Source organism: Meleagris gallopavo, chromosome 21 (genome assembly GCF_905368555.1).
Source record: "Meleagris gallopavo chromosome 21, MGAL_WU_HG_1.1, whole genome shotgun sequence".
In the NCBI taxonomy this organism is placed as follows: domain Eukaryota; kingdom Metazoa; phylum Chordata; class Aves; order Galliformes; family Phasianidae; genus Meleagris; species Meleagris gallopavo.
In genome coordinates, this window is record NC_139424.1 from 33,405 (window position 1) to 44,096 (window position 10,692).

At 58.4% G+C, this 10,692-nt stretch overlaps 2 protein-coding genes across 29 annotated transcripts; both read left to right on the top strand.

The window, feature by feature from the left end:
* Positions 1-399: 399 nt before the first annotated feature.
* SPACA6 (sperm acrosome associated 6) lies at positions 400-6,635 on the top strand. 27 transcript variants are annotated; one of them, XM_085240717.1, is made up of 12 exons: positions 400-542; positions 708-1,073; positions 1,889-2,059; positions 2,443-2,583; positions 3,640-3,714; positions 4,056-4,124; positions 4,368-4,391; positions 4,473-4,550; positions 4,692-4,795; positions 5,205-5,358; positions 5,664-5,823; positions 6,356-6,635. In XM_085240717.1, exons 3-12 carry the CDS (start codon positions 2,005-2,007, stop codon positions 6,405-6,407), a joined length of 912 nt encoding a protein of 303 aa, XP_085096843.1. In that variant the 5' UTR covers positions 400-542; positions 708-1,073; positions 1,889-2,004; the 3' UTR covers positions 6,408-6,635. The 27 variants fall into 27 exon arrangements, 22 of the variants coding, with proteins under 22 accessions (XP_085096843.1, XP_085096830.1, XP_085096826.1 ...); XM_085240704.1 differs by having other exon boundaries at positions 5,205-5,341; positions 5,664-5,889; XR_014887531.1 differs by having other exon boundaries at positions 4,368-4,550; positions 5,664-5,889; positions 6,356-6,495.
* Positions 6,636-6,777: 142 nt separating this feature from the next.
* LOC104916430 (fibrinogen-like protein 1-like protein) lies at positions 6,778-10,196 on the top strand. Of its 2 annotated transcripts, none has more exons than XM_085240724.1 (3): positions 6,778-8,075; positions 8,475-8,624; positions 8,741-10,196. In XM_085240724.1, exons 1-3 carry the CDS (start codon positions 8,072-8,074, stop codon positions 9,367-9,369), a joined length of 783 nt encoding a protein of 260 aa, XP_085096850.1. In that variant the 5' UTR covers positions 6,778-8,071; the 3' UTR covers positions 9,370-10,196. The 2 variants fall into 2 exon arrangements, with proteins under 2 accessions (XP_085096850.1, XP_085096851.1); XM_085240725.1 differs by having other exon boundaries at positions 8,475-8,606.
* Positions 10,197-10,692: the final 496 nt, after the last annotated feature.

Genomic DNA, 10,692 nt, shown 5'->3' on the forward strand with positions numbered 1-10,692 from the left:
GGTGGTAGCGGTGTGGGAGCTGCTGGGGTCCTGGGAGCTGTGTGGGGGCTGCGGGGTCCCATAGGTGATCCCCTATGGATAGTGGGAATAGGGGCCCTGCATGCGAGGTGCAGAGATAGAGGGGTGCTGCGGCAGCGGTGCAGGCGTTGCTGGGAGCTGCAGGAGTGGCTGTGGGAGTGCTCCAGGGGGCCGGCGAGGCACGGAGAGGGCATGGGGTTCAGTAGGCGGTCCTGGGAGCCGCAGGGGCGCTGTGGGGTTGTGCGGGTGCTCATGGACGTCTGGGGGGTTATGGGTGCTACAGAGGTTCTGTAGGACCGTGTCCGACCCGGCTCTCCCCGTGCAGCTCCCCGGGGGGCCGCAGCCCCGCGCCCGGCGCCTGGCGGCGCTGCTGAACCGCAGCCTGCGGGTGCGCATGTCGGACGGGCGCACACTGGTGGGAGCCTTCCTCTGCACCGACCGCGACGCCAACATCATCCTCGGCTCCGCGCAGGAGTTCCTGAAGGCTGCGGGTACGGGGCCACGGCGGGAATTGGGGCCGCAGGGTCAGTGGGGACTCGAGGGCTGATGGGGGTGAGGGGAGCGATTGAAGTGGGGGCAGCGATGGGGAGGGCGATGGAGGTGCCGGGGGCGATGGGAGCGGGACCACAGGAAATGGTGGGGAGGGGGATGTGGCGGTGAGGCTGACACGGGGCTGCTGTCCTCTGCAGATGCGTTCCCGGGCAGCGAGCCGCGTGTGCTGGGCCTGGCCATGGTGCCTGGGCACCACATTGTGTCCATCGAGGTGGAGCGCGACGCTGCTGCCGCCCTGTGCTCCTGATGGCCCCACCGTGGGATGGAGCCCTGAGTGTTGTGCATCTCTCGTGTGCCCTAACTGGTGATGGACGCCAGCCATGCGAAATGACCACCGGAACTGTGATCCCCGCAGCCCCAGTAGAACTCCTGTGGTGGTCACGCTGTCACCACGTGATGCCGTCATTCCAGTCCCCTGCAAAGCAGGACACAGATGCCCCTTCCTCCCCCAAACACTCCGTTTTCAACCTGAAACAGAGTTGTGCAGCTTAATTTAATCTCAGGTACAAAATGTTTCAGTGGGCGAGAGGGAACGCAGAACAGTCCTGATGCCTCCTAACTGCGATAAAACGCTGTGGCCGAGGGGGGTCAGGGAGGAACAGGAACAAGGGGGATTACACAGAGGGTCTGGGGCAGCCACAGGGTTCAGCACCATGGTGGGGAGGGGTGGGAGAGGGCCGCTGATGGGGCCATCCGCCCAGGTTGCGGTGACACTGAGACACAGCCCCCCAACAAGTACACCCCAGGGACCTGCACCGGCAGTCGGGAACCCCAGAGCCGCCCTCCCCCCACAGTAAGGCACCCCCCACAGCACTTCATATAGAAGTTAAAAAAAAAGATGCAGAAATGGTCGTTTACAAAATAAAGATCCCCAAAATGCCCCCCTTGGGTAGTTTTCAGTTGAAATCTGAGAAGGATCTGTCAAAGCTTCCCCCCCTGCCTCCAAGGTCCCTCTTAATGCTTTGTGGGTGGGGCCAGGGGCAGAACCCACCCCCAGAGCCCCCCTGTGTTTGGGGGCAGCGAGACCCCCTTCACTCTGATGGGAGACGGGGGCACTGAACCCTCCTCCTTCCATAAGATGAGGGACACTGGCGACCCTGCCCACAGTGGGGGGCAACAGGAGCTTCTGTGATGAGTGGGAAGGGTTGAAGACTGATTTCTGTTAACAACAAAAAGTCTGCGTGCTTATGAAGAGATAAAGTAACTTATTTATTGCTTTATTTTGCGCTTCATTCAAATATTTGACTAAATCCTGAGTTCTGGAGCAGGTCAAACTGGGCCAGCATTAAGTAGACAACTACAGAATATTTTCCAGCAGATCGTAACGTGTGAACCACAGAAATGGCTGTGGAAGGGCCGAGGGTGACCTGCTGTTAGGAAGAGCATACCAGACTCCAATCAGAACATGAGAATCCGGCTCTGTCCAAGTCCCAGATGCATGGCCAGCAGCCAGAAGGGCTGACCACGTGTCCGCAGGGTGACGCTGCCGGTCAGTTGAGAACAAACGTGTGGCTGAAGAATCTGATGCTGATCTGGTAAAAAGTCTACTTACATGAGCCCGTGTTTAAAGACACAACCACAAACACAGGGTTGCCCCAGTGATCCCTGCCAGGGCCCGCAGGTTGCACCTGCCTTGTTAAGGCATCTCAAAAATGGTGTTGGGAAGTGACTGCTCCACATTTTCGTGGTGTTTCCAGGCCTTGTCTGTGTTCCCTCTCTACGCCTTTACTGAGGTTTCTGCAGTGAAACCTGGCGTTGGTTTCCGTACCTACTTGTTTGTAAGTTGTTTTCAGATTCTCAGTGTTACCCATTCCTATGGTAACTGGGGTTTCTGTTCTGTACCTTGGAGTGGAATATTCCTCTGTGTTGCAGTATCTGGGATTTATACTTCAGCACAAAATGTGAAACGTGAGCAGCTCAGTTCCAGGAGCATTCCAACGCTGCGCAATGAGCGCTGCCTCCAAACGCGAAGCAATTCCTACCGTTCCAGAGACCGAGCACTTCAGAAGTTATGTAGGTACCTTGCATACAGTTGGGCACCAAACCCAAAGTGGAGCTTGTGTGGATTTCACTAGCTGGGATTTGGAGACTCTAAGAGCCTGGACTGAGGGTGCACAAGGAATAAGCTTATAGGAAATGGGGGGTGGGAGGGGTGGCGGAAATAAAATGTTAAGATAGAGGGTGTTTGGAGACATCAGGTAATATTGGTGGGGACTGAAGGCAAAGAATTTGAGGAGGTGAAAATGAGGAGAGCTCCTTCTCCACTTCCAAAAGCCACGTGTCAGAGTATCTCCATCCCCACGGGAGGTGACCTGGGCGCCTGGGCCCCACCTCGGAACCCGCGTTGCCTGGGCACCCAGGCATGCCAGTGCTGTGCTCTGGGACCATGGAGCAGCGGTGGGTGCCCCTCCTGCTGCTCCTGGTGCCCTGGCTTCCGGGGCTGCACTCCTGCCTGCTCTGCTTTGGGCCCCCCATTCAGTGGGCCCGGCTCTGCCGTGAGATGGCCAGGAGCTCTCAGGACTCCCAGCACCAGCACTGCCTGGAGGCCCTCGCAGAGGCTGCTGTGCCACTTGCCCCCGTCACTGTGGGTGGGTGGTGAGACCCCAGGGATGCCCACCCCAATGGGACCCTCTGCCCAAGGGCACCTGTCCTGACCGGCACCCTAGGGGCCACCATCTTGAGATGGGACACTCAGATGAGCGTTCTGGGGGCCCTCAAGCATGCCACGGTCTCCCCAGTCTTGAAGTGGACTCCCCCAGGCACCCCTCAGCCCCATTTGGCACTCTCCCAACTCTGATATGGATCCCGGGGATCTCTGGGAACACCAGATTTCCATGGAACGCTGGATGGATCCCAGCCCTGGGCAGGGATACAGTGTGGACTTCCAGCAACTCCCAGAGCTACCCAAGATCTTGGGGATCTTCAGGGATGCCTGACCCTTCCCAGAACCCTTATGCCCTGACCAGGACTCCGGGAATCAGCCCCTCACCCTCCTCCAGTTCTTACTGGAACCCTCGAGCCTCCAATCCTGACCATGTGCTGGTCCCAGTGCCCTTGTTGTGGTCCCAGGGGCAGGGCAGAGCGAAGCACTGCGGAAGATCGTCATGGATGCCTTGCATTTACTGGAGAAGCAGAAGGACAAGAGTGAGCAGGGATGAGACGTATGGGAGGTTCGGGGCACAGGGGACGAGACTCAGAGGACTTGGATGGGGATCCGTGGGAATATAGGATGTATGGATTTGGGGTGTGGTATAAGGGCATATTTGGGGAATCCTGAGGGTATATGGGTTTCAGGGTATAGAGGGTCTGGTGCTTTTTGGGGGTATTTAGGGGCATATGAAAGTCTGGGATGGGTATATGGGATCTATGGGATCCAGGTGAGTTGCACGGGGAATGTGTGGGATGAGTGGGGACACGAGTCTTGACATTGGAAGATTTTGGAGGGGGGGGAGCATTGTCTGACATGGACATCTGTGAGCCTCCAGAGCCTTTTGAGGTGTCTCTGCGGGAAGCCATCCAAATTATTTGGGTGAAGCTGAGCCAGTTGGAGCAAGGTATGGGGCCAGCAGGGACCCCCATCCAGGACTCCCACCCATGTGAACCCTGGGACTCCACCCCCCAGCTTCCCCACATGGGGCACACAGACACCCCTTTAGGTCTCCACCCTGGGCATCCCTTTCCTGGGGGCACCCCCGGGGACTCCATTCCAGGGCTGGACAAGGGCTGAGCCCTTACAGCTCGTCACAGGGATGAGGACCCCTCGCGATCCCCAGTTTAACGATGCTTCCCCCAACCAGCTCCTGCCTGCATCCCCCCCTGCGGTGAGTGCCTCTCGTGTTTTACCATCCCCCCGTCCCCAGATTCCCTTCCTCCCCCGACACTGCCAAGCACCTCCTTCCCAGGGCACCAGCCGGCCGCCCGCATCTTCCAGTGCTCAACCTGCCGCCTCGTGGACTGCCAGTTCCCTGTAGACTGTCCAGGTAGGGGGCACGGGGACCGGGACGTCGCTACCCAGGCCGCGTGTCTGCCCATGCCTGCTGCGAGCACCTGCAGTCGCACAGAGGCGCAGCGGCTCCTGCGGGTGCGTGAGCGCAGGTGAGCTCAGCTGGCAGCGCTCCCAGTTCAGGACGTGTGGGTCCACGAGGACGAAGCCGTCACGCTGCGCTGCGACGTGCCCTTCGCCGTCCCTCCCGAGCTGCAGGTTACGTGGATGTTTGCCAAGGACGTAAGCAGCTCGCGCGTGCAGTGCGAACAGACGTCGGGGGGCCTGGGCGCGGGGCGCTGCCGCTCGTGTGCTCGGCGCGGCGCTGCCGGCTGCGGGGGCCTTGCTTGTAAGGGGCGGGTGCGCGCTGTAAGCAGCGCGTGTGAGAGCGCGGGGCAGGAACAGGGGAGCACCCGCTCGAAGGGTGAGCGTGCGCGAGGTGGGCCACTGTGTGTGTGCAGCTTCTCGTGCTCTTCTGTGAAGGAAGTGAGCCGTGCACGTGTTGGCACGTGAGCAGCGTGCGTGGGACGTGAGGTGCGATGCGCGTGCGTGAGTGTAGGACACGAGGAGCACGTGGGGACGCGACAAGTATGCGTGTGACACGGGTGCCTTTGCGTGCACGCACCGATGGGCCGGGTTCCCCACGCCCCAGATACGCACGCAGGACCTGGCGCTGTTTGAGGAGCTGCAGAGGGGCGCTGGGGAACCGCCCGGCCTGACCGTGCAGGACCCCACTCTGGGAACCATCGCCTGTCGCCTGGGGGCCGCCTCTGAGACCCTGGCCCGCAAGTACTTCTACCTCAACGGTGTGCATGGATCGGAAGCCTGCGGGGCAGCGTGGGGTGCAGAGGGACCCCGGGATCCCCGGGTGCAGGGGGTGGGAGGAGGTGGGCTACGCGAGAGCAGAGTCTCTGCACGGCTGGGGCTCTGGTGAGAGGAGAGAGTGGAGCAGGTGTTCCCTGACCCCAGCTCCTCATGGGGCAATGGGGTGTGTGGGGGCTCCGGGAGCCACCAAGTCTGTGCCAGAGCAGGGGCTGCAGGAGCTGAAGGGGCTGCAGGGGTGTGTGACTGCTGGCGGGAGTTCCCCACATGCCTGGCTGGGTCCCTGCAGTGTCGGGAGGAAGCGTGGAGGCCGAGCAGGGGCTCCAGGCCCGGTTCAGAGCTGTGCTGCGCTGGCCCCGGGGCAGAGCCCCCCTGCACCTCACCACATCCCTGCAGCTGGGATTGGTCCTTGGCTTCGTCGGGCTCGTGCTGCTGCTGCTGCTGCTGCTGTGAGCGCTCCTGACCTGCCGCACTCACCGTTCCCGCAGCTGGGGTCCCTCACAGACCTGCATCAGGTTCCCAAATCCCCCTGAAGTCCCAGGGCCTCAGGAATCCCTACAGATGTGAGGGGACCAGATGTCCCCTGCAGCACAGACTGCTGTGACTCCCTGCCTGACAGAGCTCTTATTTTCCCGGGACTCCCTTCGCCTTCTGACCCATGCTGAGACTCCTCACTCACACCCAGAACCTCTCCACAGCTCCCTGCTTCCCCCAGACTCCTTAATGTCCCTGAGACCCTGTCACTTTCCCTCATTTTCCCCAGAATCGCCATAGTTCCTCTAGGGCCCTGCTTACATGCATTGTATGTGACTCAGTTGTCTCCACGACCTCAAGTCCCCATACTTTCACCCTTAGATCCCTTAGGTTGCTCCCAGGACCCACAGTTGCCCCACAGCCCTCTTCCCTCACCTCCAACAGATGGGGATATGAGGTCTCCCTTCCCCTCCTGCCTCTCTCTCCATCCTTCTTAACTCCTCCTAGGGCCTCCTGGCGATGCTGCCGAAAATCTTCGGAGCCTCCCAGACCCCAGTGACTCCCGGGCACCCCATGGACACCAGGGCCCCAAAGGGAGTGTGGATTCATGTGGACTTACACCAGGATCTTTCCCCCGAGGGCCGAAACATCAGCAGCTGCTCATCGTGCATTGTCCATGGGGTGTAGCGGAGACTCCCGGGTCCTTACGCTGACTCTTTGCCTGTATGGAGTGGGGGAGAATTTGCCTTTGCTTTTGTTACAAATTATAATCATAATGTCTTTCTTATTTCTGGGAGAGAGAAGGTATGGGGTAGGAGGAGATGACTCAACCCCCCAGAGGCAGGAGCCGCTGTGTGCAGCCCCAGGAGAGCCGTGTGTCAGAGGGTCCAGCCCTCTGCGCAGCCAGGGAGCGCCCGTTGTCCCAGCTCACTGCTCGGGTACAAAGGCAGCAGCACAGTGGTGACATGCTCTGAGAACTCAGAGTGGCCCGGGACAGGGCTGCACCGCCACTGCTGCTGCTGCCATGGAGCTTAACGCACTGGGGCTGTTCCCAAATGGAGCAAGCAAGTCACGGAGCCGCATCTCGTCCTCCGCACTGAGATCCCTCTGCGCTGAGAAGCACTTGTGCAAAGGCACGTAGACATCCTTGAAGTGCAGGAGCTGGAATCCTAAACTGATTTGATAGGTGCGTGGGCTCCTTGTCTTCGTGATAAACTGCCCCCGCCTCTGAGCCGCCCCGTGCGCTCTCCCGGATGGGCACTCTGGAGCAGTGCTGCTTCACAAGGAGCTCACATCAATAGGAAATCCACGGCGAGAATTCCTGCAGTACAAAGGGCAGGGAAAGCGTGGGCTTGCTGGGAAAGACTTGGGCAAGGTGGAAAGGATCAGGTCAGGGAACACCGGTGCAAGCTGGATGTGGACGAGTTCCCGGGCGCTGAGGAATGCACCCACAGCTGTTGGGGGGCTGGCGGGTGTCATGCGTGGCCACTCCCCATCAGCTTTGACTGACCGTGGCACCTGCGAGAAGCATCCAAAAACTGGAGGAAAGCAAACAGAAGGGGGAAAGGAGAAGGGCAGCTACAGCCCCTCTCTGTCCCCAGCTCATGCTTTGCAACACCACAGTTCCCATCCACGTGTGCTCGGATCTCCTCCACCGCCCTCCATGCACACCTCAGCCCCTGCCATACCTTACACGCAAATCACACCCCCTCTATGTACCCTCCAATCCCCTCTGCTTAGATCTCTGTGTCCCACCCCATCCACCCACGGATTTGTCCAGTTCCTAGCACCTCGGGTGCCCTCCATTCTCACCGTGACCACTCAAGGTCTCTCCAGTCCCCGGAGTTTGCTCTCCCCGCTGGATGAGGACTGGCATCCAAGTGTTTGTTCAAAGGCAGCGCTCTTCAGAGCTCTCGGCTACGCCGTTCCCAGCAGGAATTTCATCCAAGGAGCTGAGCACTCACAGCGGAGAGCATTCCAAGCACTCCGGCAGGCACAGGCGTTGTTTTCTTTGCGGCTGTGTGCCAGGCACCACGATCACTTTCTTCTCAGGTCGTGTTTTCTGAGGGCCAGAAGGGAACTCGCTCTGATTCCCACCCCCAGGAGAACGGAGGCTGCGTGGGTCAGACGCGCTCCCCCCACCCACTGCAGAGGGCCCTACAAGTGCCTCTCCCACTGCAGCCCCACGGCTCTGCGTGTCAGAGGGAGCCCCGTGCCGCAGCCATGGGTGAGTGCAGGGCTGGGGAGGGCTCCTTGCGGGGCACCGGGAGAGACTCTGAGCACTGCCCCGATGGGGATCGGGGGCATCAGCGCACGCAGAGGGCCGCGCTCCCCTGCACCCCAGTCAGGTCCTGCTTTGGGTCCAGGATCGTTTTCCTGTGAAAACTCGGCTCGGTCAGCTGTTGGTGCTGTGCTCCACCCGACCCTGCCTCGTGCGTGGCTTTTTTTTGGGGACAGGGAAAGGGCAAGCTGCTCACCCCTTGGGCAGAGCAGCGGAAGCCTTCACTCCCCATCTGGCACAGAGCACAGTGAACGTTGTGTGTTCCTGCGTCTCACGTGTGAGTGCTGCAGCCAGGGGGTTTCCCACCTCATGTCTCAACGTTTTTACATCTTTTCCTTTTTCTAGTAACCCAGTGCCTTCTACTCCCTGCTTGTGTGCTGGTCTTGGCCGCCCCAGGCCTCTCCGTGCCTGCACAAACCCTGAACACTTTCAAGAAAACCTTCTCCAACACTTCGACAAGCGCTCTGAAGAAAAACAGTAAGGAGCATTCCATGGGTATTGCAGTGCTCTCACCAACCCCACTGCCATTCCTTGGTCTGAGCCGACCAAGGAGTGCTCTCAGCGTCTCCTTGTGTCAGGTAAGATGTAAAACCACCTGTTTCCTGCCGCAGGTTGGCCCAAGGACTGCAGTGAGATCTCTGCGGGCAGCCCCAGCGGCGTCTACGTCATCCAGCCCTCAGGGCTCCACCCCATCGTGGTGTACTGCGAGATGAACGTGACGGACGGGGGCTGGACGGTCATCCAGAGGAACCGCCACAACACAGACATCACCTGGGCCGAGTCCTGGAGCACCTACAAGTACGGCTTTGGGAACGTGCGCGGCGACTACTGGCTGGGCACCGAGTACATCCACCAGATCGCCAAGCAGAAGGTCTACCAGGTCAGGTTCGTCATCCAGGATGCCTCCAACAACATCAGGTTCGCAGAGTACAACCTCTTCAGTCTGGACGATGAGTCCCAGGGCTACCGGCTGCGGCTGGGCTCCTACGCAGGCACAGCAGGGGATGCCATGGACTCGGACAATCCCAGTAACATGCACAACAACATGAAATTCTCCGCTGAGGATCGGGATCAGGACGCTTCAAGGAAGAACTGTGCATCCCGCTCTGGGGGCGGGTGGTGGTTTTCGTCCTGTTATTCCGTGCGGCTGAATTTCAAGGGCGGCATGACGTGGGGCAGCCTGTGCAAAGGGGACTGCAAATCCTCGCTCATCCTCATCAGACCAGCTCCGTACAGATAGCGTCCCTTCCTCACCGGACGCAGCCAGACCAGAGCTCTGCTGCACCGCTCGTTGCTGCCTGGGGTTCTGGGCGTGGGTGGGGGTGTTCCTCTATGCCAAGAGCTGTTTTCCTTTCCTCTTTTCCTGGAAATCAGCAACGTTCACTGCTTTGTCTGTGGCCCGTCACCTGTGCTGGGTTTTTAGGACCATCATTAGAACAAGACATTATAAACGTTTTGGTATTCCTGTCCCAGCAAGGGCTCATTCTCTTTCTGCTCTGTGGTTACAGATGAAGGCCACAGACTTCAGCAGAAAAATCTCATTCATTGCCAGCTAACCCAACCTACGCTGCTCCACGCCCAGGCAGAACGTACGAATGCTGCAGCCAGTGCTCATCCTGCAGAATAAAACTGCTTTCAGAACCAGCACAGACGTGTGGAAATGTCCTTCATCTGCTGCCAGCTATTAGCCAGGAGCAGACCTGAGGTTCCTGTTTCAGAAATCAGAGGGGAATATTTTTGACGAAACAAATGGGGAATTAAAGACAAAACTAGAGTTCATCTGGCGGGCAAGCGAGGAAGACCACTGGACGAAGTAAAAGGCTGTCGGTTGGACTGTCATGTTGCTAAAAGGACACTAGACAGTAAAAGAGGCCATGGAATAAAGGGTTGGGAACTTCATAAATCACTATCTGTGGTATATGCTAATTGCCTCACAGGTAATTGATGAATATGTACTATCAGTTGAAATACAACGGACTCAGAATCGTGTCATCTTTGAAGCACTTATGGTGGAAATATCCCCAGTTCTTCCTGGTGCCGCTAATAAAGAATACCTGTTTCTACGCATCCATTTCTTTGATCCAAAGCTAACGTACTAGAAAAAGCAAAGGAATGGGAGAGAATACGATATAAAAGGAATCAAGGGTAGTAAATCAAACAAATGGGAGAGAGCTGTCCTCCTAACTGCGCTGCGGAACGGCAGTGTGGCCAGAAGGGCCGTGCTTACATCACCTCCTTTCCCCCCAGAAACCATGTGGGGATGAGCAACGCTGCTGGGAACAGTAGTTCCCACCTATCGACCCCAAGAACTGCAGCTTCACAGCATACAGCTCTGACAGCATACTTCATGATGTTCTGATACGGAACTCCTGTGAAAAACCGTGACAGTGGGGGAATAAAGAAACCTCTTCTGAAAGCAGTGATGGAAACGTTTTAACCTTGCGTCAGATTGCCACCATTGGACCCGGCCCAAATACAGCGCAACACCTACGGGAGTACGGGAGACATAGGGTTCTCCTCTACGGAATATCCTACCCAAACAGTCCCCAACCTGGAGGAGAGA

What these genes read in the sequence shown, in the direction of transcription:
- SPACA6 (XM_085240700.1), top strand. Translation starts at nt 2,005, where the DNA reads ATGCATGGCCAGCAGCCAGAAGGGCTGACCACGTGTCCGCAGGGTGAC. An exon ending in GGAGAAGCAGAAGGACAAGA is followed by an intron (nt 3,715 to 4,055) that starts GTGAGCAGGGAT and finishes GTGAGCCTCCAG; the next exon opens with AGCCTTTTGAGGTGTCTCTG. An exon ending in CGTGGATGTTTGCCAAGGAC is followed by an intron (nt 4,796 to 5,204) that starts GTAAGCAGCTCG and finishes CCCACGCCCCAG; the next exon opens with ATACGCACGCAGGACCTGGC.
- LOC104916430 (XM_085240724.1), top strand. An exon ending in CAGTAAGGAGCATTCCATGG is followed by an intron (nt 8,625 to 8,740) that starts GTATTGCAGTGC and finishes TTCCTGCCGCAG; the next exon opens with GTTGGCCCAAGGACTGCAGT.